The 25951-nt window shown below is 51.2% G+C and overlaps 1 protein-coding gene and 5 non-coding genes across 6 annotated transcripts; all 6 read right to left on the bottom strand.

The window, feature by feature from the left end:
* Window positions 1-305: 305 nt before the first annotated feature.
* Window positions 306-7760, bottom strand: LOC117019891 (pre-mRNA-splicing factor RBM22-like). Its single transcript, XM_033102133.1, is given in 9 exon segments — window positions 306-701; window positions 1067-1146; window positions 1149-1513; window positions 1516-1957; window positions 4073-4237; window positions 4687-4910; window positions 5160-5252; window positions 6793-6852; window positions 7673-7760. Coding segments are annotated over 9 exon segments (1911 nt in total). The 3' UTR covers window positions 306-307.
* On the bottom strand, window positions 3786-3857 carry TRNAP-AGG (transfer RNA proline (anticodon AGG)). The gene has a single exon. It is a non-coding gene; the product is annotated as a tRNA-Pro (tRNA).
* A 10061-nt stretch (window positions 7761-17821) lies between the features above and the next one.
* TRNAP-UGG (transfer RNA proline (anticodon UGG)) lies at window positions 17822-17893 on the bottom strand. The gene has a single exon. It is a non-coding gene; the product is annotated as a tRNA-Pro (tRNA).
* Window positions 17894-23588: 5695 nt separating this feature from the next.
* Window positions 23589-23725, bottom strand: LOC117019901 (small nucleolar RNA SNORA5). Its single transcript, XR_004422586.1, has one exon. It is a non-coding gene; the product is annotated as a small nucleolar RNA SNORA5 (small nucleolar RNA).
* Window positions 23726-23809: 84 nt separating this feature from the next.
* On the bottom strand, window positions 23810-23882 carry TRNAR-CCU (transfer RNA arginine (anticodon CCU)). The gene has a single exon. It is a non-coding gene; the product is annotated as a tRNA-Arg (tRNA).
* Window positions 23883-25329: 1447 nt separating this feature from the next.
* Window positions 25330-25402, bottom strand: TRNAR-CCG (transfer RNA arginine (anticodon CCG)). Its single transcript has one exon. It is a non-coding gene; the product is annotated as a tRNA-Arg (tRNA).
* Between the last annotated feature and the right edge of the window lie 549 nt (window positions 25403-25951).

The raw sequence follows: 25951 nt of genomic DNA, 5'->3' as shown, positions 1-25951 counted from the left end.
CATATCATTGGGATGGTAACTCCGTTGGACATTCCAATTCACCCCATTACTTGTTTCCCATAGAAGTAAGGGGAACAGGCATTAAGTTTTATTAGTAATATTATAGTAGTAACCAGACATGTTCGTGGCAGCTTATTTGAGGTCCATCAATCAAAGCATGGGTGTCATTCTCTGACTGCCCACATCTGAACACATTGAGCTACCATGGAAACTACAAAGGAAGGAAAAATACATTTATTCCAAGATTCATTTACTGGGATTTTTAAGCACCCTATCTACTGTAGAGCCCCAAAGTGGTGATAATGTGCTAGGAGCTGCTGTGTTTTCTGGCATGAGCTCCCATCCTCTGAGGGTCCTGAGAAGGATCATGAATTGGTCTTGGAGCCCTCATGAAAGGAGGAGGTAGTACCATTGGGTGGAACATGTGTGGCCCAAAACCTGGGGAGGGGGCAATAGCAGGAGATAGCAGTCGGGCAATGGTCACCACAGCTGGAGGACCACTGGGGGGTAGATTGAAGTCGCTGGCAAAAGCTTCTGCTGCTATAGGAGGAGCCCAAAGAGCTCCTGGCAGTCCTGGAACAGGCTCGAGCTTGATCCCAGAGTCTGTGGTTCCATCCTTCTCTTTCTCTTTTCCTCTGGCTGCTTGAGACCTTCCCCATTTCTCATTGAGTCTGCAGCCATTGACAATCAACTTATTTAAAATATATATATATATTTTATTGGGGAAGGGGAACCGGACTTTATTGGAGAACAGTGTGTACTTCCAGGACTTTTCCAAATCAACTTGTCCTTTCAATCTTAGTTGCGGGGGGCGGAGCCCACCATCCCTTGTGGGAGTTGAGGAGTTGAACCTGGCAATCTTGTGGTTGAGAGCCCATGCTCCAACCAACTGAGCCATCTGGCCACCCTGGAGCTGAGCTGCAGCTCATTGACTTCATTCTAGTTGCGGAGGGCGCAGCTCACTGGCCCATATGGGAATTGGGCCAGCAGCCCTGTTGCCCAGAGTTTGAGTTCTAACCAACTGAGCCACCCATCCGTCCGCCCCAACAATCAACTTATTAAAGGCCATTTCTCCGTAGCCATTTCTGCAGCCTGCCTTGTGGCAAACTGGATGAAAGCACTCTGCTGTCTGCACAGTGGTGATCAGGGATAATCTGGATTTCTCCAAACTTGTATAAATGATTTCTTAGATCTGTCTCAGTAATGGTATCACCCTGACCACCAACATATAGTGTGGTGCTAGTCTTGTCCTCTGGTGGGTCCAGATGAAGCATTGTTGAAGCCCGCTTTAGAAGCTTATCTGCCATAGGATCATTGATTCCATAATATTGGCCCTTAATGTTCTGATCAGCAAAGGGGTTATCTGGATCTGTAGGCTTCTCATGTCTATATGGACACTTCTCTCCTCTCTTACATTCTTTTCTCACCCAGTAGGAGCAAATGTGAGGTGGATTCCTATTGTAGTAGGGTGTGGTCCGGCCCAGTTTGAGCAGCATGTCACTGGTGGATGTGCTTTCCCCAGCATGCCAACTGGTCGTGTTCCATCAGAGTTAGAAATCTCCCTCTCCATATTCTGTGTGTAGCACTCTTTGTTAACATCTGACTTTGGCGTGTCATCCTCAAAAGACAATCCTGCGTGCCAAACATGGATGGGCAGGGCATACTCTAGATCCAAGAGGCACGTCTGACAGACATTCTTCAATTTACTGCAGGTTTGGCACACTTCAGTCTTCTTGAAACACATGTGGACCTTGGGGTTCCAGTGAAACCCTGTGAATGGCCTGGCACAGATTTTATACTCCTTCCCATACTTTTCTTTGGTCATTCGGATATAGGTGTTTTCTTCAAGACATGCCTGGCACAGAACAGGGAAGTCCGCATCCTCACAGTTCTACCTGTTGTAGGTGTTGGAACCCAGCAAAGTCGCCACGTTTAGAGCATTTGGAGGTAGAGGTAGCTTCCAAGTTAGAAGAGAGGACCACCATCAATCCTGTCAGGACTCTCTTATCTTTTTTAACTGACTGCTACACACACCTATTGAGCTTTCTTTCAATGTTTGTGTATTTTTACTTTTTGAAGAACTTAGGTTTTTTTTCATTCTCCTACAGCATTTTATACAGTTCCTGTTGTCAAAGATATTGTCATTATCTTTCATGTTTTTAAACATAGTAAGTTGTTTTATAGTCTGTGTTTGATAGTCTTGGCATCTGAAATCTTTGCAATTTTATTTCCATTGCCTATTGTTCATTGGTTGTTGCTCATGGTGCCTTGTTTGCTTGTTATTTTTTATTGTGAGTTGTCCATTTTCCTTGTAAATTTCTTCATGTGGGGAATTCTGTGAGATCTGGAATACAAGTATATTTCTCCACATAAAATTGTTGTTTATTTCTGCTAAGAAGGGGCTCAAGGACTTAACCAGTCATGAGTCACATGAGTCAGTTTAAACTAAATCTTCTACTTGAGGTGTTTTCTCTCTCTCTCTCTCTCTCTCTCTCTCTCTCTCTCTCTCTCTCTCCAGTTGGCCCTCAAGTGCACAGAATTGGATTATTCATGACCTTCGGTTCATGACACACTCTCAAACTCACCATCCCAAACAAAAAGGAAACCCTGCCAATAATATTTGTCCAAGTACATGGTCCTCTCCACCACTCCGTTGGTATGCTTCCTCCTCTCCAGTGTAACCATCTCCCAAATCCCGTGGCAGGCAGATGCTCTCGGCACCCCTTGGCACTCTTCTTTCCGGCACATGCTGAAGGCATTGGCAGGCAAGCACTTGTGACTCCATGGGAAGACTTTCCCTGGGCCCATGTGCTGGACAAGCAGGAAAGGCTGGAGGGGTTAATCCTCCTCCCCTGAGTCTTGCTTTCCTCTCTCCTCCAGGTGCTGGAAGGAAAGGTGCTTCCGACTGATGGAGTATTTTGTGAAAATTTGGCACTGGGAGGCATCCTGGCTCAGGGTTCTGCAGAACAGATGTCTACCCCTATAGAGCTCTTGTACATGCTTGTTAAACTTTGTCACAGATAGGAGATATTCTCTGGTACAGTTTTAAAGTGCGTGCTCTCAGGAATCCATTGCTTGACGTTATTTAGCTGCTGGGGATGAAGTAAGGGTGTAACCACAGACCAAGTAAGGGTGTAGCCTCGGACCAACAACACACCCACTACTGGTCTTCAAGTGCTTGGATTTTGGAACTATCCCGTGTTAACCAGACCAATGTTTGGGCTCCCCATCCCGCTCCAGCAGAAGCCCCAGATTAAGGTGGAGGGGACCGAGCTTCTGGCAGGTGCTGGGGCTCAGCACCGGGTACCTGACGCCTGAGCTCCTGGGACCCTTTACGACCTCGGGCAAAGGAAGACGAGAGCACCAGGAGGACATGCCTAGGTGAGGGGGGACCCTCTGCCGGGAGAGGGGAGGAGGGGCCTCGAAACATCGGCTGCAAACACCTGTAGACCATCGCCTCCCCTTTCGCGGAGGCCCTGGCTTCCTGAGCCCAGGACTGTCGGGGGAGCCCTAGGCTGGTTGTTTCAAAGACGTCCGACTAGAGAAGAGTGGGTTCCTGATATACAGAAGGAAGGACCTCTCTCTTCCTTCAGTGCCTCGAACTTGGGCTAACAAAGTAGTTTGTTGGGATACACGGCTCTGGAAACACTTTGGCGACTGGGCCCGCAATTAAATTTTAAAAGAAAAGTGGCAGTGGGAGGCACTGAGCCAGCTTGAAGACTTTTTTAAACATACCTCCCACGGGGTAAAGCTTTGAGATCCCACGTTTCTGGGGCGAAAAACGTGGGCTCGTCCGGGATTTGAACCCGGGACCTCTCGCACCCTAAGCGAGAATCATACCCCTAGACCAACGAGCCAAGTGGGTAATTGTAGCCCAGTCTCCTTTGTGGCCAATGTGGCGTCTGAGGCGGCACTACGAGGGTGGAGCTGCGCCCAAAGGAAACCGATTTTATATCCACTGGGAAAGGCTAAATTCGGGGACTGGTGGGCCCTGGGGCAGCCCAGTGCTCCCAGTGCCCACAAAGTGGGGAGCGCGTCCCCCAGTCCAGCGGTCCCTGCTGCCCTCGCCCACCGCCACCACTGTGCTCGGACAACAAAGAGCCTTTGGTTCAGAAGGCCTGCTGGCCAGCAGGCGGTCCGTGCGTCCCTGCACCGCCCTTTGGTCACTTCGCAGACGCTCCTCGCACCGAGAGCACGCGGGGGGAATGCGCTGGGGCAAAAGACTGAGTGTTGGCAGCTGGGGGTGGGGGCAGCGGGGAGAGGCAGGTCCTGAAGCCCCGCTCCCTGGGACGCCCGCTGGGGAAAATGCCGCACCCCTACCCCCACGGTGTGGCACCCGATGGGTGCTGACGAAAGGCTGAGGAGTGCGTGGAGGAAACGGCACCCACTGCCTCTGCTCTCCTGCCTGCTCCCGCTTTCCCCCGCCCCAGCCCTGCTCCCGCCCCTCGCACACGTACAAGATCAAAACCAAGCAAACAAGCGCCGTATGCGGGGCCTCCATCCCTGGAGGCTGACGCGGAGAGTCGCTTGGTTTCATAAACTGAACCAGGCCAGCAATTGTCTTGGCCTTCAGGTGCCCTAAAACGGCCTGACGCCGGGAGGGGGTGGCCCCTGGGTGGTGGGGGGGATCGGGCCACCAAACAGACCCCGCACTAGGGCGCGTCAGCGATGCCCTTCCCGGCTCACCCCGGGGAGAAGGCCGGTCCTTCGGTCCCCAAATAGTGCGTCCTCGGGGACGCAGAGGCCGCGTCCGGGGGTCGGGTTCCGGGGCACTCCGCTGTCGGTATGTCCTTCTCCGTGTCCTGGCATGAGCCGACCCTGGAGGATCTGGCGGATCTGGGCTGAGCCGGTGGGCGTGTGCGAAGTCCCGTCACCACTCCCCCACCCCTCCGGATCCAAGGCCCCAGGGCCTGGGCGCAGGCGGCAGAGGCCAAGACCCGCACCCAGCCAGGGGCCACTGAAGTTCTGCCCGCAGAAGTCCTCCCCTCACTCACCCCCAACTAAAACGCAACTGTAAGAGCAGGGTGCAACCCAGGACTTGAGTGGCCGTCATCTCGAACCCTAAGAAATCTGTACTCCTAGAGCAACCAATGGAGCAACTTTCGCTTACTCTAAATGACCTCCGGTTTCCCGGAGTCGTGCCCCTTAACCCCAATTACTGCACTTGGTAGCGGGGATGCCGTCTGTGTCGCTAAGTTCACACTCTGGTTGCACCCGCAGGGGTTTCCGCCTAGTCAGTCTCGGGTCCTCCGCTGAAAACGCAGAAGGTTAAAGAGGAGGAGCTCGTACCAGAGTTGAACCCGAGTCCTCTATCGAATCCAAAGCAAGAATCATACCTCTAAGACCAAAGAGCCACCATGGCGTGGGTGGTGGGTTCCCTCCCCTTTTTTTCTCCTTCCTTGTCCTACAGCTGACGGGGTAAAACTTGCCGCAGTCAACCCAAAGGCTGACTTGTTAGCGTGCGCACCTGTGAATTCTGCTCCGTGGGTTTACAGGTTAGCAGCCGCCATCAGATTTTAGACCGAGGGTTAGTTCTGCCAGATAAATCAACTAGCTGATCCGCAATTATTCGTTCCCGCGCTGAGGCCCTAGAGACAGGCTTCGCGCTGCAGCTCTCGGAGGCCGCGAAATCACGGTTTCCCAAACGGCGGGGCAGATGGGTCTCCCGCCCAGGCTGTGCTCCAGTGGAGAAAGGAGAAGCGCAGCGGTGCCCAGAGTGAACTACCCCGCCACTCCCACACGGAGTCCAATACTCTGCCCCAAAGAACTGTGCCCACCTCCCTGGCCTGGAGGCTTTTTTTTTGGGGGGGGGAGGGGGGTGTCAGGGGACAGAACAGACATTGGAATTCCCAAAGTACTAAACATTGGAACCCCTGTACCCCTCTACTTGATCAGGTACCTGAATCAAACTCTCCCTAATATGACCCCATGGGGGCCATGGAGACTGGAGTCTGGACAGCGTTGCTAGAGAGAGGTTGGCAGCAAGCAAAAGTTTGCTGGGTACAGGGGACCGATTGTAGCTTAGGGTGCAAGAGGGTCAAATCCTGGAGGAGGGAAGGAAAACCCTTGGAATCCTCCCCAGGGCCTTTGCTAGCAAGGTGTGAGGAAGTAGCCAGGTCCGCTTTAAAGGGCATTGGTCCTTGCCTTGTCCTGGATGTGGGTGGCTGAACTGCTACTCAGAAATGGGAGTCCCTGGGGGGGAAGGCGTGTGGGGCGATCCTGGTTCAAGGGCCAGAATCCAACCATCACTTCCTGGGATGAGCTGTTTTTATCAGCTGTGTCCCCATTTTAGAACAAGGCAGACAGCTGGGAGCAGAAAACCACGTGGGACAAGAACCCACAATGCCTCGATAAAGAGCTAGCCCAAAGTGGGGCTCAAAACCCATGACCCTGAAATTAAGGTCTCATGCTCTACCCACTGAGCTATCCTGGTAACCGCAGTGTAGTTTGCTGAATCTCTAGGTTAAAGGTGAGTCTCAGATCAGAGCGATGCCAGAGTCTGGATTGGACTGTGGACAACGTTTTCAGTGATACACATAGCCCTCAATTCAGACCCCAAAGGTCAGACTCAACCGGAGACACCCAATGGTGCCCAGCACTGAGTTGGATACTGGTCCTTCTCTGTGCCCTGGGCCCCTGGGTCCCTGTACCCTGATGCCACAGGACGTGGGTAAGTCAGCTTGAGGTCACCAGGGACACCTTCCTCAGGGAGATGGAAAGAGGCCTGACCCTTCAATTCCTCATTCCCTTGAAGTATTTTGCTGAATTCCCACTTGAGTCCATCAGGGTTACCTGCCAGGAGCGGGACCTTGGGATCCAGCTCCTTCGGAGGGAGTGGCACAGAGCCAAGGTCTGCCAATTTGAGACAAGAGACTGTTCAGGTTTCAGACCAAAGGGGTTTGGAGGAGTGTGGAGGTTGGAGGGGCTCAGGGAATTGACAGTGGCCCCAAAGAGAAAACCTGGCTTCTGCCAGACCTGCTCGGGGAGGGAGCCTTGGGTGGGCAAGCAACCTGGAAACTCAGGCAGGAGTTAATGCTACAGTTATGAGGCACTGCTCTAAATGTTTTTCAAAAAAAATAAGTTTTAGTATCCCAAACAAATCTTTGAAGCATGAGCTGCTATTATCCCCACTTTACAGATGAGTAAACTGTGGTCCTTGACAGCACAGGCTTTATAGGTCCAGATCTGTGGAGTCCAGATGGGGAGCTGAGTAGCCTGGTCTTGTAATCCTCCATCATCCCTAAAAGAACTGCCCAGGATTTGTGTCCTAGACCTTTCTAGGAGGAAATAACTAGGAGGAAACTCAAGAGCCCAGACCACAAGCCACTTGGCCATGGAAATTTCCCAGGGCAAGATTTCTCCAGGAAGCACAGAGTTCTACAGAGGCTGAGGTTCAGGGATGGAGTGTGTGCAAGGAAGTTTGGATGCATGGCTCCAGGAGTCAGCTCTGTGTGTCCACAGTGTTCTAAAGTGGGATCTAAACCATGAGGGGGGTGGGTGGGGCTCCAGCTCCAGGAAGCCCCTCTCTCCACCCCTCTGGGGCAGTCCTGGAAAGGAAGCTGGTGTCTGTGGGCACATCCCAGTGGCCTAATGGAGAACGCATCCAGGGATGTGCATTTGAGTCCAACCCAAGGTACAGAGGTTACCCCCTAGGCCAGCCAGTCATACAGACTTGCATTGTTCACCTTCAGCTGCAAGTTGGGACTTATGACCGTCCCTATTCTAAAAATGAAGGGAGACAGGGACCACGCGATGATCATACCCCTAGACCAACAATCCTCTCACGGGGGTCTCCCTGCTGCGACCCCAGAGCTCTGCACATGGCTGCAGTGGGAGGAGGGTCTCAGCCCCCTTTGGAATGAACCCGGGTCCTGCAGGGATGAGGACAGGTGGGGAGAAAGCCCTGAGACTGGGTCTCCTGGGTGAGGGGAAGAAGTTCTGTGCTAAAATAAAGGGGATCAGGGTTTCTTCTCCCAGTCTAGAGATGAGTGGAGGTGCCAAAACTCCTGTTCCCTGTCCCCATGGACTCTGGGTCTAGGACCCTGAGTGTGATGGCGGGTGTGTCTGCTATGGCCCCACTTGCCTCTTGGAGTCTTGGATAAACCAGAGCCTTGTCCTGGATCCCAGCTGGGAAGGAAGGTCCTGCTGGCAGGCTCTCATGGATCTGTGATTGTCACGCAAGGTAAACTTCACAGGATTGAATTCCCTGCTCTTGTGAATGGGATGGTGGGGGCGGTTAAATTGTACCCCTTGGGTCTCTAATGAACTCAGAAGCCCAGGGTCAGAAGGCAGAGGACCTCACTCCTTTTTATTTAATTCACATCTGTACCCCCTCTGGGAAGGTCCAAAGAGTTAGATCCAAGAGCCACCTCCAGCTGAGAGACCCTGACAACTAGGCAGCCCTAGGCGCCTCAAAATAGTTAAGAAATATGTGCATTAATCAGAGGTAGGAAGGCACCTGAGAGTGCTGTGTGAGATGAATCAACTGCAGGCCTGATTCCGCAGCGCTCTGCTGTTCCTTCCCCCAGCCTCCTCAGGCAACAGCAAACAACTTCAGGCAGTTTTTTGTTTTTCGTTTGTTTGTTTATCTGTTTGTTTGTTTTTAAAGTGGTGAAAGAGCAGTTTATTATTTTAAAAAGTACACTTCAAAGAGGTAGAAGCAGGCCCAAACAGAAGGCAGTGGCTCAAGGTCCATTATTAGAAGAGAAAGTACACTCCAAAGGGTTAGGAGCCGGCCATGGCTCAAAGGCTCAAAGGGCCAAAGGCGTCATTATTAGGAGAAAAGGTACACTCCAAAGCATTTGGAGCGGGCCCAGCAACAGAAGGGGCTCAAAAAGCCCAAAGGGCTCAAAGGGCCAAGGACCAGGGTTAGGGCCTGTTTGTTTTTTTTTAAGGAGGGCACCGCTCACAGTGGCCCATGAAGGAATTGAACCGCCAACCTTGGTGTTATTAGCACCACACTCTAACCAACTGAGCTAACCGGCCATCCCTAGACAACAGCAAACAACTTAAATCCCAAAATGCAAAGGTAACTCAGGTCCACGGAGACTGGACTCTTCCTGGAGCACATGTACCCATGCCCCCTTCACCTTGTCTGCAGCTGAAGGTCTTTCTCCTTTAGTAACAAAGCACCACACCTTCCCCGCATCTGCAAGGGTGGTCTGTAATCCTAGTCCTAATTTAGAAAATACTATGGATCAAGATCCTGGGATCAGGGGCGGCCGGATGGCTCAGTTGGTTAGATCACAGGCTCTGAACAACACGGCTGCTGGTTCGATTCCCCCAGGGACCAGTGAGTGGCGCCCTCTGCAACTAGATTGAAGGACAACGACTTGGAGCTGATGGGCCCTGGAGAAACAAAGTGTTCCCCAATAAGATTAAAATAAAAAGATCTTGGGATCTGGTTCATGGGCCCTCTCAAGGGGGTTGTGAATGCTTGGCTTAAGTTTATATATTTAAAAAAAACCCACGGGAGAATCCTGTTCTGAGTACTCCTGTTTAGCTGGTTTTGGTCTTGAAAATGCTCATGCCTACCTAGTCTGCCACCTGAACTACCCCTGAACTAAAGGGAGGTCAACCTGGGGCTTGGAGCTTCTTCCAAAGGGAGAAGGAGGCAAAGACTCTGACCCCCACCTTTCCCCCCCATCCCCAGGGCAGTGCAGGGCCAGTGCTGTTCCCAGCCTGACTCCTGTTCCTCCCTGAAACTGGACCGGAGCTTCAGGATTGAAAACTGCGAGGGAATGGGACTGTCTAGTCCAAAATTCATGGGTGGGGACATTCTGACCCAGACACACAGAGAACCAGACTCATGACCATAATGAGAAGCCAGTCTCTAGTGGCACCAAGCGCCCCCCACCCCCTCAGGTCCTGGGATCCTCATGCAGGGGGCGGCAGCTGTAAACTGCCTTGTCTAGGTCCCTCCCAATTCTGGGATCGGAACCTAAGCTTCTGCCTAACTGTCCCTACCTCCCAGGAGGCGGGAAGCTAAGGACCCTTTTGCAAGTCAGAGGGCAGTGTCTCGGGGGTCAAGGTTACTAGAGATAGGTGGAACAAGGCATCCCTCTCGGAAGTGGCCCCTAGAAGATGAATCCCCCTGGGCCTGTGGGAACTCTTGGGTCCAAATCCCGGGCAAGTCTCACTTTCAAACTCTCAACTGCCTCCCCTGCATGCTACCCCCACCCTGCTTTAGGGTGGGCAGAATGGCGTGAACTGGAGGTGGGGCCGGTACCAGGGTGCGATGCAGGCTCCAGCCAGGGCCACTTCCTTTCCAATCGGTTTCTGAGACCTTTAACCAAATATGAGGGAGAAGTAGCATGGTGTCCTGGGACCTGCATGTGCGAGGATCCAGACCAGAGATGTCCCGTGGGGTAAGGGCTGCAGGACAGTGCCTGGGCCGAGGAAAGGACCTCCGGGGGATCCAAAGCCAAGCAGGGACTTTGGGTGCTGAGCCCAGGGGAGAGAGGGCTTGGCCCACGGTATACCTGGGCCTTAGTCCCCTTTCTGTAGGCGGGCGGGCGAGATGGCTTTGACCTGAAGCTCATGGGGGGTGGGGCAGCCAGTGGGGAGGGAGGGAATGCTTTGGTCTCGAGTTTGGGTCCCACAGGGAGCCCCCACGCTGTCCTGGAGCCACACCCAGCTCCGTGGCTGCCCAAGTCCCCCGTGCCTCAGCCTGGGCCAGAGGGAGGTCCTAGTGGCAGATGAGCAGGGGGAACCGAACCTGGAACTTTGGGACCTGCAGCAGTGAACTTCTTCCAAAGGGAGAAATTGGGCTCATCCCTCTTTGGAAGCTGAGCCCAATCCTCCCCGCCATGTACCTCCTCCCTTCTGGGGCCTCTGGAACATTTCCCCATCTGACCCAGAAGGGAGCAAGTGGATAGAATCAAGGACAGAAGTGAAAGGAAGTTTGGTTTGTTGGTCTAGGGTTATGATTCTCACTTTGGGTATGCAAGGTCCCAGATTCAATCCCATGTGATCTCTGTAATTCAGCTATTTTTCTTCCCAGGATGGTCAGGTTGCTACAACCCAAGGGGGCCAAAGTCCACTCAGGGCCAGGAAGGAGTCTGTGGGCCCTTCCCAGCAAATACCAGCAACCACAACACCTCCAGTCTGTGGGGCTGGCCTGGGCCTGTGATCACTTCTGCTCAGCCAAATGTCAAATGTCCTCAGCGTTTTGGCATGGGATAGAGCAAAGACACATGGTGTTTGCCTGAACTACAGATGTCAGGATTCTGGGGCAGAGGATAGTGGCAGTGTGCCCAGCCTTCAGATAAGACTGAGTTAGCGTCCCAAGCCCCAGAGATGAGGGCACACCCCTCCTTGGCCAATCCCTATCTCAACCATGAAGGGAAATCCAGACTGTGCAGCAGACAAGTAAGGGAAAGCAGAAGTTAGATTCACCAAGGCTCACAAAAGGGACTTTTTTGGCCTAAGGATGTTTTTCTTGCTTTAGATGTGAGAGGTACTGAATTCAATCCCAAAAGGCCTCCTGTTCTGAAGCAGGCAGTATGGGACCTGACTTTGATGTCTTTGGGAACCAAAAAGGAGGGACACCTAGAACAGGACTGGGATCTTGAGCCCTCAGTGTTGGAGACCGCTAAGAGCTTGGGTTTGCAGGATCAGGGTGTCACTCAGACACAGACAGGGCTCTCCGGGTGGGAGATCACCCCCAAATTCCAAGGAGCCACCAGCAGGAGCTCCCCCTGATGTCAGTTACTTCTATTCGGTAAGCACATGACTCCTATCCTTGGGGCGATACTTTTGCCCTAGTTCTGTGGTTCCCAAACTGTGTGTGGAAGCACTTTCGTAGTATTTTTAAATTTCCAGGGATATTTTAAAGTTTTGAAGGAAACAGCAATTCTCAACATCCATCAGACACCATACACCTCTGTGAAATACTACTGTGTTTCCCCGAAAATAAGACCTAGCGGGACAATCAGCTCTAATGCATCTTTTGAGCAAAAATTAACATAAGACCTGGTTTTATTTTACTATAATATAAGACTGGGTATAATATAATATAATATAATATAATACCCGGTCTTATTTTACTATAAGACCCGGTATTATATAATATAATTATATAATATATAATATAATTAAATTATATTATTATATATTATTGCATATAATTTAATTATATAATATAATACCGGGTCTTATATTAATTTTTGCTCCAAAAGATGCATTAGAGCTGATTGTCCGGCTAGGTCTTATTTTCGGGGAAACACGGTACTAAGGTGTATGGATCTAACTCCCTAGTAAACTCAAATGTTATTTCTTCTACCTGAAGAACACCCAGAAAAATTACTGAGACTAAGGGTGCCCTGAAGGGAGGAAATGTGGGGAATTTCTACTGAGTACCAGCCACAGTCCTGGAACCTGGCGTTCTCAGGGTGCAGGGGAGGGACCAGGACAGCCGCTTGGGTGTCTCTGAGAGAAGCCTCGTTTCCCAGGAAAAAAGAAAGAAAACCCGGGCCTACCAAACACTGAGCCCGGCCTTTCAACAGCCCAAACGGCTGAAAGAAAACAAAAGAAAATTAGCTGATGGAAATCATATACCCTTCTCCTCCCTCTTCCCCAAACTGGGAAGTGAAATGCTCCATGCCCATTTCCTTTTTACTGGGAGAGTGGGGCACTCACGCACTGGGGTGCCCCTGCTTCGGAGCCTACTACTAGGTGGCTCCCCTCCTCTCAGTCCCAGCCTGGCTCCTGGAGATTTACCTCTCACCATGCCCCCACACAGTACTGAGGGCAGGCGCCCTGGACTTCCCAGAGCTCCGGGTTTGAATCCTGTTCCCCAGGAGAACGTAAAGTAACAGAGCAGATCGTTCTGGGTTTATTATGTCTATGAGTAAAATACTTGTTGATATGAGGGTCCAGATATTTAAGTCGCCTCACTCAAAGTGGAGAGTGAAGTCTCCATCCAGAGACGGTTTGAGGGTTCAGGTAAGCCACACTGTGATACGAGTAGCCTATAATATAAATCGGTTAACTTATAAAATACTTTCTTTTCGTTGTATCCGGTGCCTTTATCAGACAGAACTACGCACCCAATATGGGGCTCGAACACTCGGCCCTGAAATTAAGAGTCTCATGCTGAGCTACGTAGTCAGGTAAAGATAATAACGTTTGCCTCTCAGAGTCCGAAGGGCAGGTGCTGCAAAAATTGCAAAGGTGCGACTTGCTTTGGGAGAGGCTGCGCAGGCGTGGCTGCCCCTGGAGCCACCCTCTGGGCATTCAGGCAGCCTAGCACATCCTGACATTGAGGACCCGGTGTCCCCCCCTTCTCAGCTAGTTGTGGGTGGAGAGGGAATCCTTTAACCTTGGGGTAAAAGTGGAATTTTTGGCCTGCGGCCGTTAGCCACTGGGTCCAGAGCCTCTCACGGTGGTCCTGGTCGGGATGGGGAGGGTTGGGGGTGGGTAGAGGCAAGGAGCCATCTTTCTCCAGAGCCTAAATGCAGCTCAGAGGAGCCTAGATACACGCTCCCCCAGCGTGGTATAAGTCCAGCCTATTTATGGCTCCAGTTCATTCAAAATAATCCAGAAAATCACTCCCTCCCACTACCCTGCTGACCTATGTGTAGGGTGCAGAGAGGTCCCCTGAAGTCCCAGTGGGGAGAGCTCATGGCTCATTTTTTACATCCTTGCACCTGTGAGTCCATGGAACCACAGCTCTGCCCGCCATGGCCAGTCTTGGGCATATCTTGGAAAAATCTAAACCCGGTCCTGGGTCCCGCCCACAATAGCTTAGCTTCTCGAAGGTCCCTGGAGGAGGAAGGCTCATTGTCTACCATTCCTGACCAGTGGATCAGAGTGGCAGCTAGCTGTGCAAGGACTCGTGAGGATGGAGGAATACTGGAAGCATGGCCCCAGCTCTGCTCCACGCCTCAAGCAATAGAGAGAGTAAAGCACCCGCAAGTTCCTCTGCGTTGGAGGCCTCGGTTTGCAGGGCATGGAGAGGCCAGCGGAGCTCAGGGCCAGGAGGCAGAATGGAGTCAATGGATCTGCAGAGCTGCAGTCTCCCCTCCAGGGCTTAGAGCTGGACACACCCAAGCCTCCTGTGGGGCCACTCGGGAGATAGCGGGGAAGGCCCACGCTGTGGTGCGGGACAGGGAAAAACGGGAGTGAAGATAACCAGGAACCAGCAGGTGCAGACTAACCCGGAGTGGGACTTAGGGTGCCAGAGGTCCTGGGCCCAAATCCCAGACGAGACTTGGATGGGGCACCTCTTCCTCTACCCACTTCTCTGCAGCTCCTGGGCTGGTAAAAAGCTTGGGGCATTGCCAGGCAGCAGGGCCCTAGTCCGGGAAGCCCCTCAATTATATTCCAGTGAGCCAGCCGCTGGCTTGGCTGCTTCTCCTGTTAATGACCAGTGCGGGGATCGGCGTGTACACCTCACGAAATGGACTCCCCCAAACTTCGGCCCCAGTTTCTCCTCACCTCCTCTTTCCCTGGCTTTCCCTGGGTTCTGAGCAATTTCTGCAGGCCAGCCTCCCACGTCCTCTACATTACTCTGGCCATCTAATGATGGACATCGATCTTATCTTTGCCCACGGGGGGGGGAGCATTAAGGGACAACTGTCCTCCCCCGCAGCCAAGGGGTGTCAGCAGAGGCATCAACTCCACTCCTGCCGAGTAGTAGTACAGAACCCCCACCAGGAGTGAACCCCGGGGCGGTGCTCTCTTTCCCCACCAGAGGGCGCAGTGTCAGAGGAGGCTGCTAGACCAGAAGACTTAAGATCTAGAGTCTCAACAAGACTGAAATGTCCAAGATGCAATGAAAATCAGTGGTCATACTAAGAACCAGGAAAATCTCAACTCGAATACAGAGGACCCCACACACACCAACACATGTTGGAACCATATGACAAGGAGCCATTGTATAAATGCTTGAAGGACCAATTACAACCCGCTTGAAACAAATTCAAAAATGGAAATATAAAAGAAATAGAAGATACAAAGAATAACCAAATGGAAAACTTAGAACTGAAAATACAATAACCAAAATAAACAGCTTAATGGATGGGCAACAGCAGAATATACAAGACAGAACTAAGAATCAGTGAACTTAGAATGATAGAAACTACCCGATCTGAAGAATAGAGAAAATAGATTTTAAAAAATAGTATCAGGGATTTGTGGGCTTTAACAAAATATCTAATATTCAAGTCATTGGAAACCCAAGAGAAGAGAAAGACGAGGCTAAATAGTATTAGAAGAAATAGTAGCTGATATTTTCCTGTGTATTTTTAAAAATACACATTCTCATAAACGCTCTGCCCCCACATACACACAACTTCCCTCATTCATGTGTATTTTAAAACCTATCTCTCTCCACTTTTTTCTGACATATTTTAAAGCACATAGTGTTTCGATTTTTTTTGCACATATTTCTACAAATAAAGTCTGTTTGTTTAAAATACCCACAATGCCACAAGCACATCCAACAACATTAACTTTAATAGTCTCTCATCCCCAGTCTGTGTGTAGGTTCCGGTAAGGACGGACCCACTCCCTCCAGGGATATCTTCGCTCCCATCCCTGAATCCTGAAAGACTGGATCCCAAGACAGAGGCCCTGTGGCAGGTGACCTGGCTGGGCTGTGGAGTGAAGCTGGGGATGGTTTGGACTACCCCACACACACATACACACACCCAAGCTCCAGGAGGCTTCCAGGACCACACCCCCTTCCACACCACACACTGGAGGGACATATTGCATGGTACCGAGGGTCACACCAGGCTCCTGCCCAGGGACCTACCTTCCGGAGTCTAAGACCCAAATCCCAGCACAAGCCGCAGCCCAGAAGGCGCACAGGAAGGAATTGGGGGTGTTCAAGTGGGAAGCAAAAGGATGAGGAAGGATGTTGAGGAAATTCACGAAGCCCTCAGGGGAGATGTCCCACGTTGCCACTGCCCGTGACCCGGGGCAAGGTATTTCTCTGTCCACTGAGCAAACCCAGACACTCGGCCTCGGTATCCAGGCCCGATCTGGCCTCTGTGATCTAGCTGGGGTATGCACCCACCATGCGGCCTGTCTGCCCCCACCCCCACAGGCCCAGACCCCACGCCACTCTGCTGGAGATTTCATTGATGCCCTAAAAAGACCACAAACAACAAACTGTGGACTCTTCCAGGATTCGAAGCTGAAGCGAGAATAAGACATTCTGCACAGGGACCTTCCTTGGCACCATGAACTTCGCTGCCCTGGACTGTCTGCTTCCCATTCACTGAACAAATAACTGCTGAGCCCAGCTCAAGCCACACCTTGGACTGCGGCTGGGCCTAGAGGGGAGCAGACTCTGTTGCGGAAGTGGGGAGGGAGGCATGAGGGACGGTGGCCACTGACACAGAAGAGAACTTTGGAGAGGAACTACTCTGCAGGTGGAGACCGTAGTGGTTTCTTCCCTTCAGGGTCGGGAGTCTTAAAGGTTCTGGCCACAGGAGAAGAAAGCCCCAGCCAGCGAGCCTGGTCCTCCCAGTGGACCTCCACAGACCTCAGGGTCAGGAGAGGCCTCACCGGTCTTCCCAGTGGGCCCTAAGTTCTGCGCAGCAGATCTACTCACTCAGGAACTCGAATCAGGAGGCATGAAAGGGACACCCGGCACCACCACCCAAGCTTAAGAAGAGAAACCTGGGGCAGTTTAGGTCAGAGATGAGGCCCCCGGGCCCACAACTCTGGGATTGGTATCAGGAAACCCTTCCCAGATTCAGGCCCCCTAAAATCCCCACCAAAGCCTCAGTCCTTGCCTGTATTAACCCTATCTTTTATTTTCTGTATTCTGATGCTTTGACGGCCCCTCTGAGGGTTAGCCAATTTGTGGAAATAGCAAACAACTCCTCCACTAACAGGTGTTTCAAATGCAAACCAACCAATCCAAAGTCCACAGCCCCCAAGCAGCTCTTTTATGTGGCTCTCATGCTCCAGGCCATTGTCCACCTGCCAGAATTACAGCCAACTCAGAACAGCACCTATGCACCCCAGTCCTCTGAAATTTTGAAAGTTAGCCAATCTAAACCTGTTTACCCTGCCTCACCTGTTTCACCATCCACGAAACCACAGTAAAGGCTCTGGACCAGGTTTCCCCCTCACTTCCTCTGCCTACTGAGGGACCCTGGTTCTTTCCCTGTGGTCCCCTGGTGAAGGTGTGTCCCCTCCTCTTGGGAACTGTAACAAGCATCTGTTCAATGGCTGGATCTGTTGGCCTCACCATACCTGAATGATAAAAACTGCGGTTCTTCCAACATGGACAAGAGACTCTGAGTACCGAGCGCAGCCACAGGAGGGCAGGCGGACCCCACGCCCGTGGTGGTTCCAACCCTGAGGCATAGCCCATTCCTCCCCACGCTCGGTCTCTGCTGCGGTTTCCTTCCTTCCCGTGGTTTTGGAAGGCCCTTCGGGAAGCCCCTCCAGACGGAAAAGGACGCTTGAAAACGTGGGCTCATCCAGAATTTGAATTTATGACTTTTCACACCCAAAGCAAAAATGTACTCCCAGGCCTGGATCCTACTACGACTTGCATTGCACACACAGACCAAGTCTCCCGCTCACGAGACAGGCGTGGCCACGAGAAGTTTGCTCCCACCCCCACCCCATCTCCGGTGCTGGGAGCGGGATCTAATGCCAGGCTGTCCGTGTTCCGTCACCCTCAGCTCCAGGAGGAAGCCTCAGGCCTGGAGGTGCCCGCCAGGCTGCACCCGACCCAGGCAGAGCAAGCGACAGTTGGTAGCATGGCGCCAGGGACCAGCCTCCACTCGCCAGAGACTTCGGGGAGCTGCGGAACCTACACCCTGAAAACATGAAGGTGTCTGACAAAAACACTGGGCTCGTCCGGGATTTGAACCCGGGACCTCTCGCACCCAAAGCGAGAATCATACCCCTAGACCAACGAGCCAACATGACAAAATGCTCCTGACGTTTGCAATTGGAAGCCTGTGTCCGCGGCTCCGCCCTCCTGTCTTGGCAGAGTCGCGGCTTCCTGGTCCCTGGAGAAGCGTAGGAGAAAAGGGTTGCTTCGGATTCCAGAAGGAAAGGGGGAAGTGAGGCGCGACCGGAACCTGCCCGGTTGAGGAACTGCGGCCCATCCGGCCCCCAGACCCGCAGAACCTCACTCCCTCCGACCCCGCCGAGGGCCACCAGCCCCAAGCAACTAGATGAGTGACAAGGCAGAGGGAGAAAGGCCGTGTGGCCTGGGTGAGCGTGGAGGTCTCTCATGGTGGACCCCAGCTCCGAAATTTCACCCAAAGTGGGACACAAGTCCAGGACCCTGAGGATGAGACCCTGCCCTCCCCAAACCGGCCTGCCAGGGCGATCCTCAGTCATCTCGGGGTTCTGCACGGACCCCGGGGCTCCTGTCCTCAAACGAGCCCCCTCTTGGCCTGGCCTCGACCCCAGAAGACCCTCGCAGTTGTGGAATCTGGACCCCCCCCATTCAGAGGTCAGAGTTGGGGTCTGGGTGCACTTCTTCGCCAAAAGGCAGCTGCTCCAATGCCCCCAATTTTTCTTCTCTCTTAGCTCTGACAAGGGACCCCGCATCCCCCTGGGAAGGAATGTCCCCCTAGCTTAACCCCGCCGCGAGGCCCTAAGCCTTCCTGATTTGCTTCATGCTACGCGCCCTAAAAAGGGCTGAGAGTTTGAAAATAAGGGGTTGTCGGTGATTGGAATCCGGCACTTCTCACACCCTAAGCGAGGATCCCACCGCGCTCCTTACTGGCCATCGCTAGTGACACTCATCCCGGTGCCGTTCCATGCCCTCTACTTTCAGGCTCTCCCGAGCTGCTGGAGCCACAAAGACTCACGACCGACAGCTGACCGCGGCCTGGCGGCGCTCTCGCTCCCAACGAATTGAATGCTCCAAGGTCGGGGATGCAGCGTGCCCAGGATCCAGCGCACGGACCTACCAGTTGTAGAACAGGGAAATTCTAGACAACTTCAACTAGTTTGTGGAGTAACACCACTCTGTAGTGGCCCGGCTAGCTCAGTCAGTGGAGCATGAGATTCTTAATCTCCACGTTGGGCGTTACTTCTGTCCCGATGACCTTACAACTAAGTAGAGGTGAATGGGTCCATATAAATTAAATCTCTTCCGAAGAAGAATCTGTTGCTGGTCCAGGGAGGCCCGCACGCGGGAGCTGGCCTCCAGTCTCACCAGAGCAACTTGCTTTTGTCTCATTAGTGTTTTACTATATATATTTTGTAATTTTAAAAGTTGAAATTAACACAGCATTTCCAGATACAGCGCACAGAGCGAAGGGGACTTTTGGGGAAGGGAACACTCTAAGGAAGTGGGAGAAGCAGGATAAGGCAGGTGCACCGGTTATTAAACTCTTACCTCGCTGCTTCAAACTCACCCTTCGAGGAGGCCCTGCTTCGTGAGACTGCTTTGCCAGTTGATCCCTCTGGGTTTTGCGGAGAGGAGGAATTAGAGATACTGAAAGGATACAGGAGGAAAAAGGAACTCACTACTTCCTGTTCCCTGTTCCTACTGGCCCTCCCTTACTTTTTTATCCATGCAGCAACAACTTATTCCAGAAATCGCAGCTGACCCCAGTTTGAAGTTTCCCTTCACTCACAGAATCAACCTCAGCATGGCCCATTAGAGAAGCTGACTGAGGTCCCCTCCTCAGAGGTCTACATTCGAGCCCCCTGGGTCCCTCCTCTGGCTCAGAGACACCTACTCTAGCTGAGTGGCACCTCTTCTTTAGAGATCTGCTTCCAAGCTCCCTAAGGCCCTCTCCAAGTTTCTAACTTTTAATAATCCCCCCTCTTCCCTTGGTCCCCCCAGCCCTATGGGTGGCAGCTGCTTTCTTTGTGTCCCCTTTCTGTCTCCTAATAAACTGTCTCATTAACAACTCTTTATACCTAGTTAATCACTGTTTCATTAATAATCCCCCAGCTTTATTGAGGTATAATTGACAAAAACCGTACATATTGAATGTGCACAATGTGATGATTTGATAGACCTGTGCATTAGGAAATGATTACGACGATCAAGCTAATTAACACACACATCACTTCACATGGTTACCTTGTGTGTGTGTTGAGAACACTTAAGATCTACTCTCAGCAAATTTCAAGTATACAATACATTAACTATAGTCACCATCCTATACATTAGATCCCTACAACTTATAACTAAAGTTTGTGCTTTTTACCAACCTCTCCCCATTTCTACCCCCTCCCCCCAATGGATGGGTTTTCTGACTGCTGCAAGACCCTGGTTTGGTAATGAACTTGGGCTTGAATACAGTGCCGAGCTCCCTGCCAACAGGAAATGGGATACTGGTAATTCACAGCAGGCAGAGGCATCATGATCAGGCCATGGATCACCTGGTTGATAATGATAAAGTGCGAACTGAAGCTAGTGCCCTGGGGGACCATGTGACTGCTGTAGTTGACTGTTATGGCAGTAAAGGTGACTACAAGGACGATGGCATGGAAAGGATTTTTCTGGGTGCACCGGTTTGCTTACAGAAAGAAAATAAAAGGATCAAGCCTTTAAACTTTCAACCTAAGTCAGGTTCAGAGACAGGGACATTTTATGGCAGCCATGAAATACTCTTATACCTGCAGGGCTGATATTGCCAAAAATCAAATACATAATTTGTAGTCACACAGCAGCCTAGCCAGCTGTCCCCCCGTGTTTTTCCTTAAGGAAAGAAGAGTCTGTAAGACTGTGCCTTTCTGGGACTCTGTTCCATCCTTGTGTTTATACCTTATGTCTCTCTGTCCGGTCCCCAAAAGATGGTTTGCAGCCAAAGACGGGTAAGATATCTCACGGGAGATACAATGTAAGCCAGGCGGAACCAAGTGGGGACCCCTAATGAGCTGCCTTAGAGAAATATGGAAAGGGGCCTTGCCTCCCCTTACCCCTGCCTGGGAAAGTCTGTTGCCGGCTCTGGCTTTTCCCTTGCACCTGTTTGTGAGAGAAGTCATGAAGACAATAAAGATCAGTTCTCTCCACTTATCTCAACGGAGCTGTTACAATATGAGAGACTTGACCCTGAAAAGGTACATACCTTAGGTTAGACATCATGGGACCTTGTACTTTGGCTGTTTATAGACAAAGGGTGATTGGAATAAACATTTTTCTACTATGATGTATGAGTCTCACAGACCGTGTAAGAAACAATTTTACTTTCTTGTATTTGTATACCTATCAATAAAAACCTTCAGTCAGCCTTATTCTGGGCTCCAGTCCTCTGAGACTGAGAGACTCCTGGCCTTCTGAGAGATTTAACTGCTTTAAGTCTCTGTTTGTTTCTTTCTTAAAAACTTAACCCAAACCGCCCCTTCTCGCACCCTCACTGCCCTTGTTGCGATGGACGCGACAATAATTGAATTATGCATGTTGCAGAATGACAATGCAAGTGGAGTTCACAGCCTCAGGAAATCTTTCATGTGGAAGAAGTGGCACTGATTCTGAAGGTGTGGAGCCAAAGTCTTGGGGACATCTCTGGGTGGGCTCAGACAAAGTTGAAGATCTTGAACCCCTAAAGTAGCGCATCTCTGGTACCTGAGGAGAGTAGCCTTCCTGTGTTCGAATATCCTATAATAATCTCGCCCGGAGCGTTCGTCTTGCAGGAGGATGCCAGTTCTCCTCAAAGCCCACACCAATCACCCTAGATACCTCTTGTCCCGTAACTATAGTCAGATCAGCATGCTGCAGGGACCGAGTACAAAGGCAGACCTGGGAGGAAATAGCTTGTACGCCAAAAGAATTGCAGGTTTTGTTCATTTGTGCCAGCAGAAACCTGGGGATTTCTGCTGTGTGGGAGTAGATCTCAGGCTGTTAGAGTAAGGAGGATGGGATATGACTTTCCATCTGGTCATTTTATTGATCTGGGTGCACTTCCCAGAAAGTCTGTATTTAGCTTGTTATCTTATGTAGCTGAATGAGGTTCAGCCAGGTTTCTTGGTTAGCTGCGCACCGAACTCAGTGGTGGCCTATGTTTAATGAGATTAAGATGCCAGAACATCCCTGGTATCGTGTAGAGAAAGGAATCCAAAGAGTTAGTGAGATAGAAATGCTGGCGTGGATCTATCATGTATGATGTGCACACCCACCGCCCATCCTACCCCAGGTGGGCCCAGAGAGGGCCCAGAGAACACTCCTCCAATAAGGCATTGAGAGAATGTGGGTGAGGGAAGCCCAAGCCTCCTGCGATAGCTCTGTGGTGGCCATTCTCCTCAGGCCATGTGTCACGCGGGGTCTCAGCTCCCACTCCCCACACAAGAATGCCGGATATGGTGAGGCCAAAAAGGAACACCAACAGAGCCATGGATACATATCACTATATTCTCGCTGGTGGCTGGGTTGGAGACACAGGAAGCAGGAGCCACTCGCTAGCCGCAACCTGCCATCCGCTTCTCTATCAACCAACTGACCCCATTTGCTAACTGCAATCGCACTTGCTAGCTCAGCCACGGCAATTATATCAGTGGCTAATGGCTCACTGGTAACAGCTGACGGCCAACGAGTCACAGCTAATGGCCATTTGATCACAGTCAATGGCCATTTACTACCTGAGCCAACACCTTTCCACGTGAGGCCGAGAGCCTGGAAACTGCTCTCTGGGGCTCTGTCTCCGTACCATGGATGTTGGTGAAAGATACTGCATTGAAATGAGGTCCCTGATTTCAGTGGGGATGGTGGGCCCCACGTGTTTGGGAAAGTGAGAGAAGTAAAGCCAGAGCTGGAAGAACAGAGGAATCCCATTCATGGTTTTTAAAGGCAAAAGAGAATTACGTTTTTGCCTGCATACATGACAAAGCTCCAATGGTCACCCAGTCCATAGGCTTGGGTATATTATAGGATGCTTCTGATTTTACCCTACACCAGGTCCTATAGTTTGGGAGACTTTTGCGTATCTTGAAAATGAAGACATGGATTGCATACATTTAAAAAAAAGAAAAGAAACTTTATCATAGACTATTTCAACCGTGAAGCAAAGCAGAGAAAATAGTATAATGTGCCTTGAAGTCTCCCAGCTTAAGCCATTATCAACTGATGGATAAGCTTGTTTTTCTTGGTTCCATTCAGCTCATTATATTTTTCCAGCTTTATTGATGTATAATTGACAAATAAAAATGAAATATATCGAAGGTGCACGACGTGATAATTTGATATACATATACATTGTGAAATATTTACCACAGTCAAGTTACTCAACATATCCATCAGTTCACTTGTGTGTGTGTGGTGAGAACGTTTACCATCTACTGTCGTAGCAAATTTCAAGTATACAATACAGTATTATTAACTATAGTCACTACCTAGTCCATTATTTTAAAGCAAATCAGTTGTCATATAATTTAATCTCTGAATAATTGGATGTGTTTTTGAAAGATAAAGACTTTTTAAACCACAATACAATTAACACGCCTAGAAAAATGAACAATTCTTCCTTTATCAAGGAGGATGGAGGGTTATTAAAATAGGATAAAGGAAGCTAGTACTCTTTTCTGAAAGAGGAAAACGTGCACCTCTTAACAGAAAATAAGGTGTTAATCGACTTCAGCTGAGGATTGCGACTGGACAACCTACTGGAAGCCTTAAAATTTGCTTCCTCCTCCCATCTCTCTGGAGGGCATGTCCGCAGCCAAACCTATCCCCAGGCCCCAGGGCAGGGGACCCAGGGCCCATGAGCTGACGAGTTTGCTGTGGCAGCCATCTGGGCCAGCCCCCGCCACGATGGGAGCGGGCGCTGAATTTGACTTGGCTGCGGGTAAAATTTGCTTTGCTGAGTGGGTAGGGTAAGTAAACTGTACACTTTTACCCCTTCGAAAGGGCCTAAAATTCTGCCCATCCTACCCCGGGTGGGACTCGAACCCACAATCCCTGGCTTAGGAGGCCAATGCCTTATCCATTAGGCCACCGGGGCCGACAAAAGCGGGGGTTGCAATGGTTTTAGACCACTCTCTCGATCACCTCCCAGTGGTTCCTGCAAGTTACGCACAGCTCCATCTTGGCCTTTGTCCTGCTTCTCTGTATCATATCATACCGGTCCGCACTCCTTCTCAGATTTCACCCGCTGCGGATCATCCAAGAGAGACTGCGCACGAATGGACGGAGCTCAAAGACCTGGGGCAGCAGGTGTTAACTGGGCTCGCTGGACTGGGGTGCGATCCTCGCTTAGGATGGGGATCAAATCCCATGGGAGCACTTTTCCCCCCTCCCATGGGAGAATGCCAGTCCCGGGATAACCAGCAGCAGGAAGGCGTTTGCTATGCAACGTGTGGGAGCGGAAAGGGGAACCAGCCAGATGCTAGGAAAAAGTGCCCGACCCTGTCTCCATCTTCCTCCCCACATTGTCCCTTGCACCCAAAGTGTTACCTGGGCCCAGGTCTCCGCGGTTTTTAGCAGAGCCCAGTTAAATCTTTGTCCTCAGGATCCGCCATAATGGCTCTGTCACTGCCCAGCTAGCTCAGTCGCAGAACGCGAGATTCTAATATCATCAGAGAATTCCGCTTTTACTTTCCTACCATAAGATGGGTATTCTTGCCCATCTTTATGTTTATCTTAATGAAGTTTTTCTTCCTTATATTTATGAGTCCTCAGTAAACCCTCGAAACATCACCAAAACGATAAAGGAGAAAGTAACACTCCGCATGACCTCAGGTCTGCGCCCACTGCCCGGGGTGCACGCTCGGGCTGTCATCCCCCCAGAGTTTATCGTGGTAGGGGGAGGTCCCATCACCTTGGTTATTCGCTTACCAGAATCCCTTGGAGAGAACTCGGTTCCGCAGGTAGAGACATTTTTTTCTGGGTAAAATGATGACTCAATACTGGGTATACTCTTCACATTTAAATTTTATTATATACATTCACACTAGTCATTTATTTAAGCGTACACTGTCAGTGCAAGAAATTGAAATAATCTATTTAGTGGCATCAGTTACATTCACAATATTGTGCATCCATCACCAGTATCTATACCCAAACCTTTCTCCTTACAATAATCTTATATTTGCAAATGCACCCTAGGGCAACTACCCTCCCCATTCCACCATCCAACAGTCCAACCTCTCGTCTGTCACAGTTCTCTTCTTCTGAACTATATATTTCATGTAACCAATTCCCGGTGGGCTCCTGGGACCAGAAGCCGTTGGCAGTCCGCCTGGGTCCCACCAGTTAGTCCCGGTAGTGCCCTCGGATCAGCCATGGGTGCAATCCTGGCCCTGGGTCCCGAGCTCCGCTGTTGCAGGGTCAAAGCTGCTTCCACAGTTGGGAGGACCGGCGGGTGGCACTGCCGGAGGGTCATAGACCTGAGTAGGGAGCAACCTGACGGGGGAAATTTTGAGCAGAAAGAGAAAAACGAAGCCCAGCAGCGACCACGAAGGGACTTGAACCCTCAATCTTCTGATCCGGAATCAGACGCCTTATCCATTAGGCCACGCGGCCTTGCGATAAGCAGCCGCGTAGCTTTTCTCATAGAGCTTGTACAGGCGCCTGCGTGGTGTGTATTAATGCGCATGCTCAGAGCCCAAAAAGAGCTCGGTGTGGGTGGGGCTTCGAGCAGGGCTACTGCGCTAAACTGAGCACTGCCGGCTCCCGAAGGACCGCCCGCTGGGGCCTGTGGTTATGCGTTCCAGTCCCAGCGAGGCCGCCCAGGTTCCTCCAGCCCCAAGAGGCCGCTTCGGATCTCTTTCCCCACGTGCTCACGACCCACGTTGGGTCAGGAGCTGCCCACTGCTCTCTCAGCCCCTGCGTTTCCCCCATCACAATACTGCCAAACGTGCCATGCTCTGTTGCAGTCCCGTGGCCTCAGACTGGACTCTGACCACAGTGAGGGCAGAGACCGCGTCTCCTGTATTTCCACCGTCCAGCGCAGCGTGTAGGTGGAACGCATGTGCTGAACTATGTGAAAACCCCGGGCTGCCTCTTCCCAGGTCATCCAGCCCAGCCTAGCCCATGTTGGGGTCCTTAATCTCGGATGCTGTCCTCCCATCC

This window comes from Rhinolophus ferrumequinum (genome assembly GCF_004115265.2).
Source record: "Rhinolophus ferrumequinum isolate MPI-CBG mRhiFer1 chromosome 15 unlocalized genomic scaffold, mRhiFer1_v1.p scaffold_54_arrow_ctg1_1, whole genome shotgun sequence".
NCBI classification, from domain to species: Eukaryota; Metazoa; Chordata; class Mammalia; order Chiroptera; family Rhinolophidae; genus Rhinolophus; species Rhinolophus ferrumequinum.
This window is presented reverse-complemented; position numbering and strand designations above follow the sequence as displayed.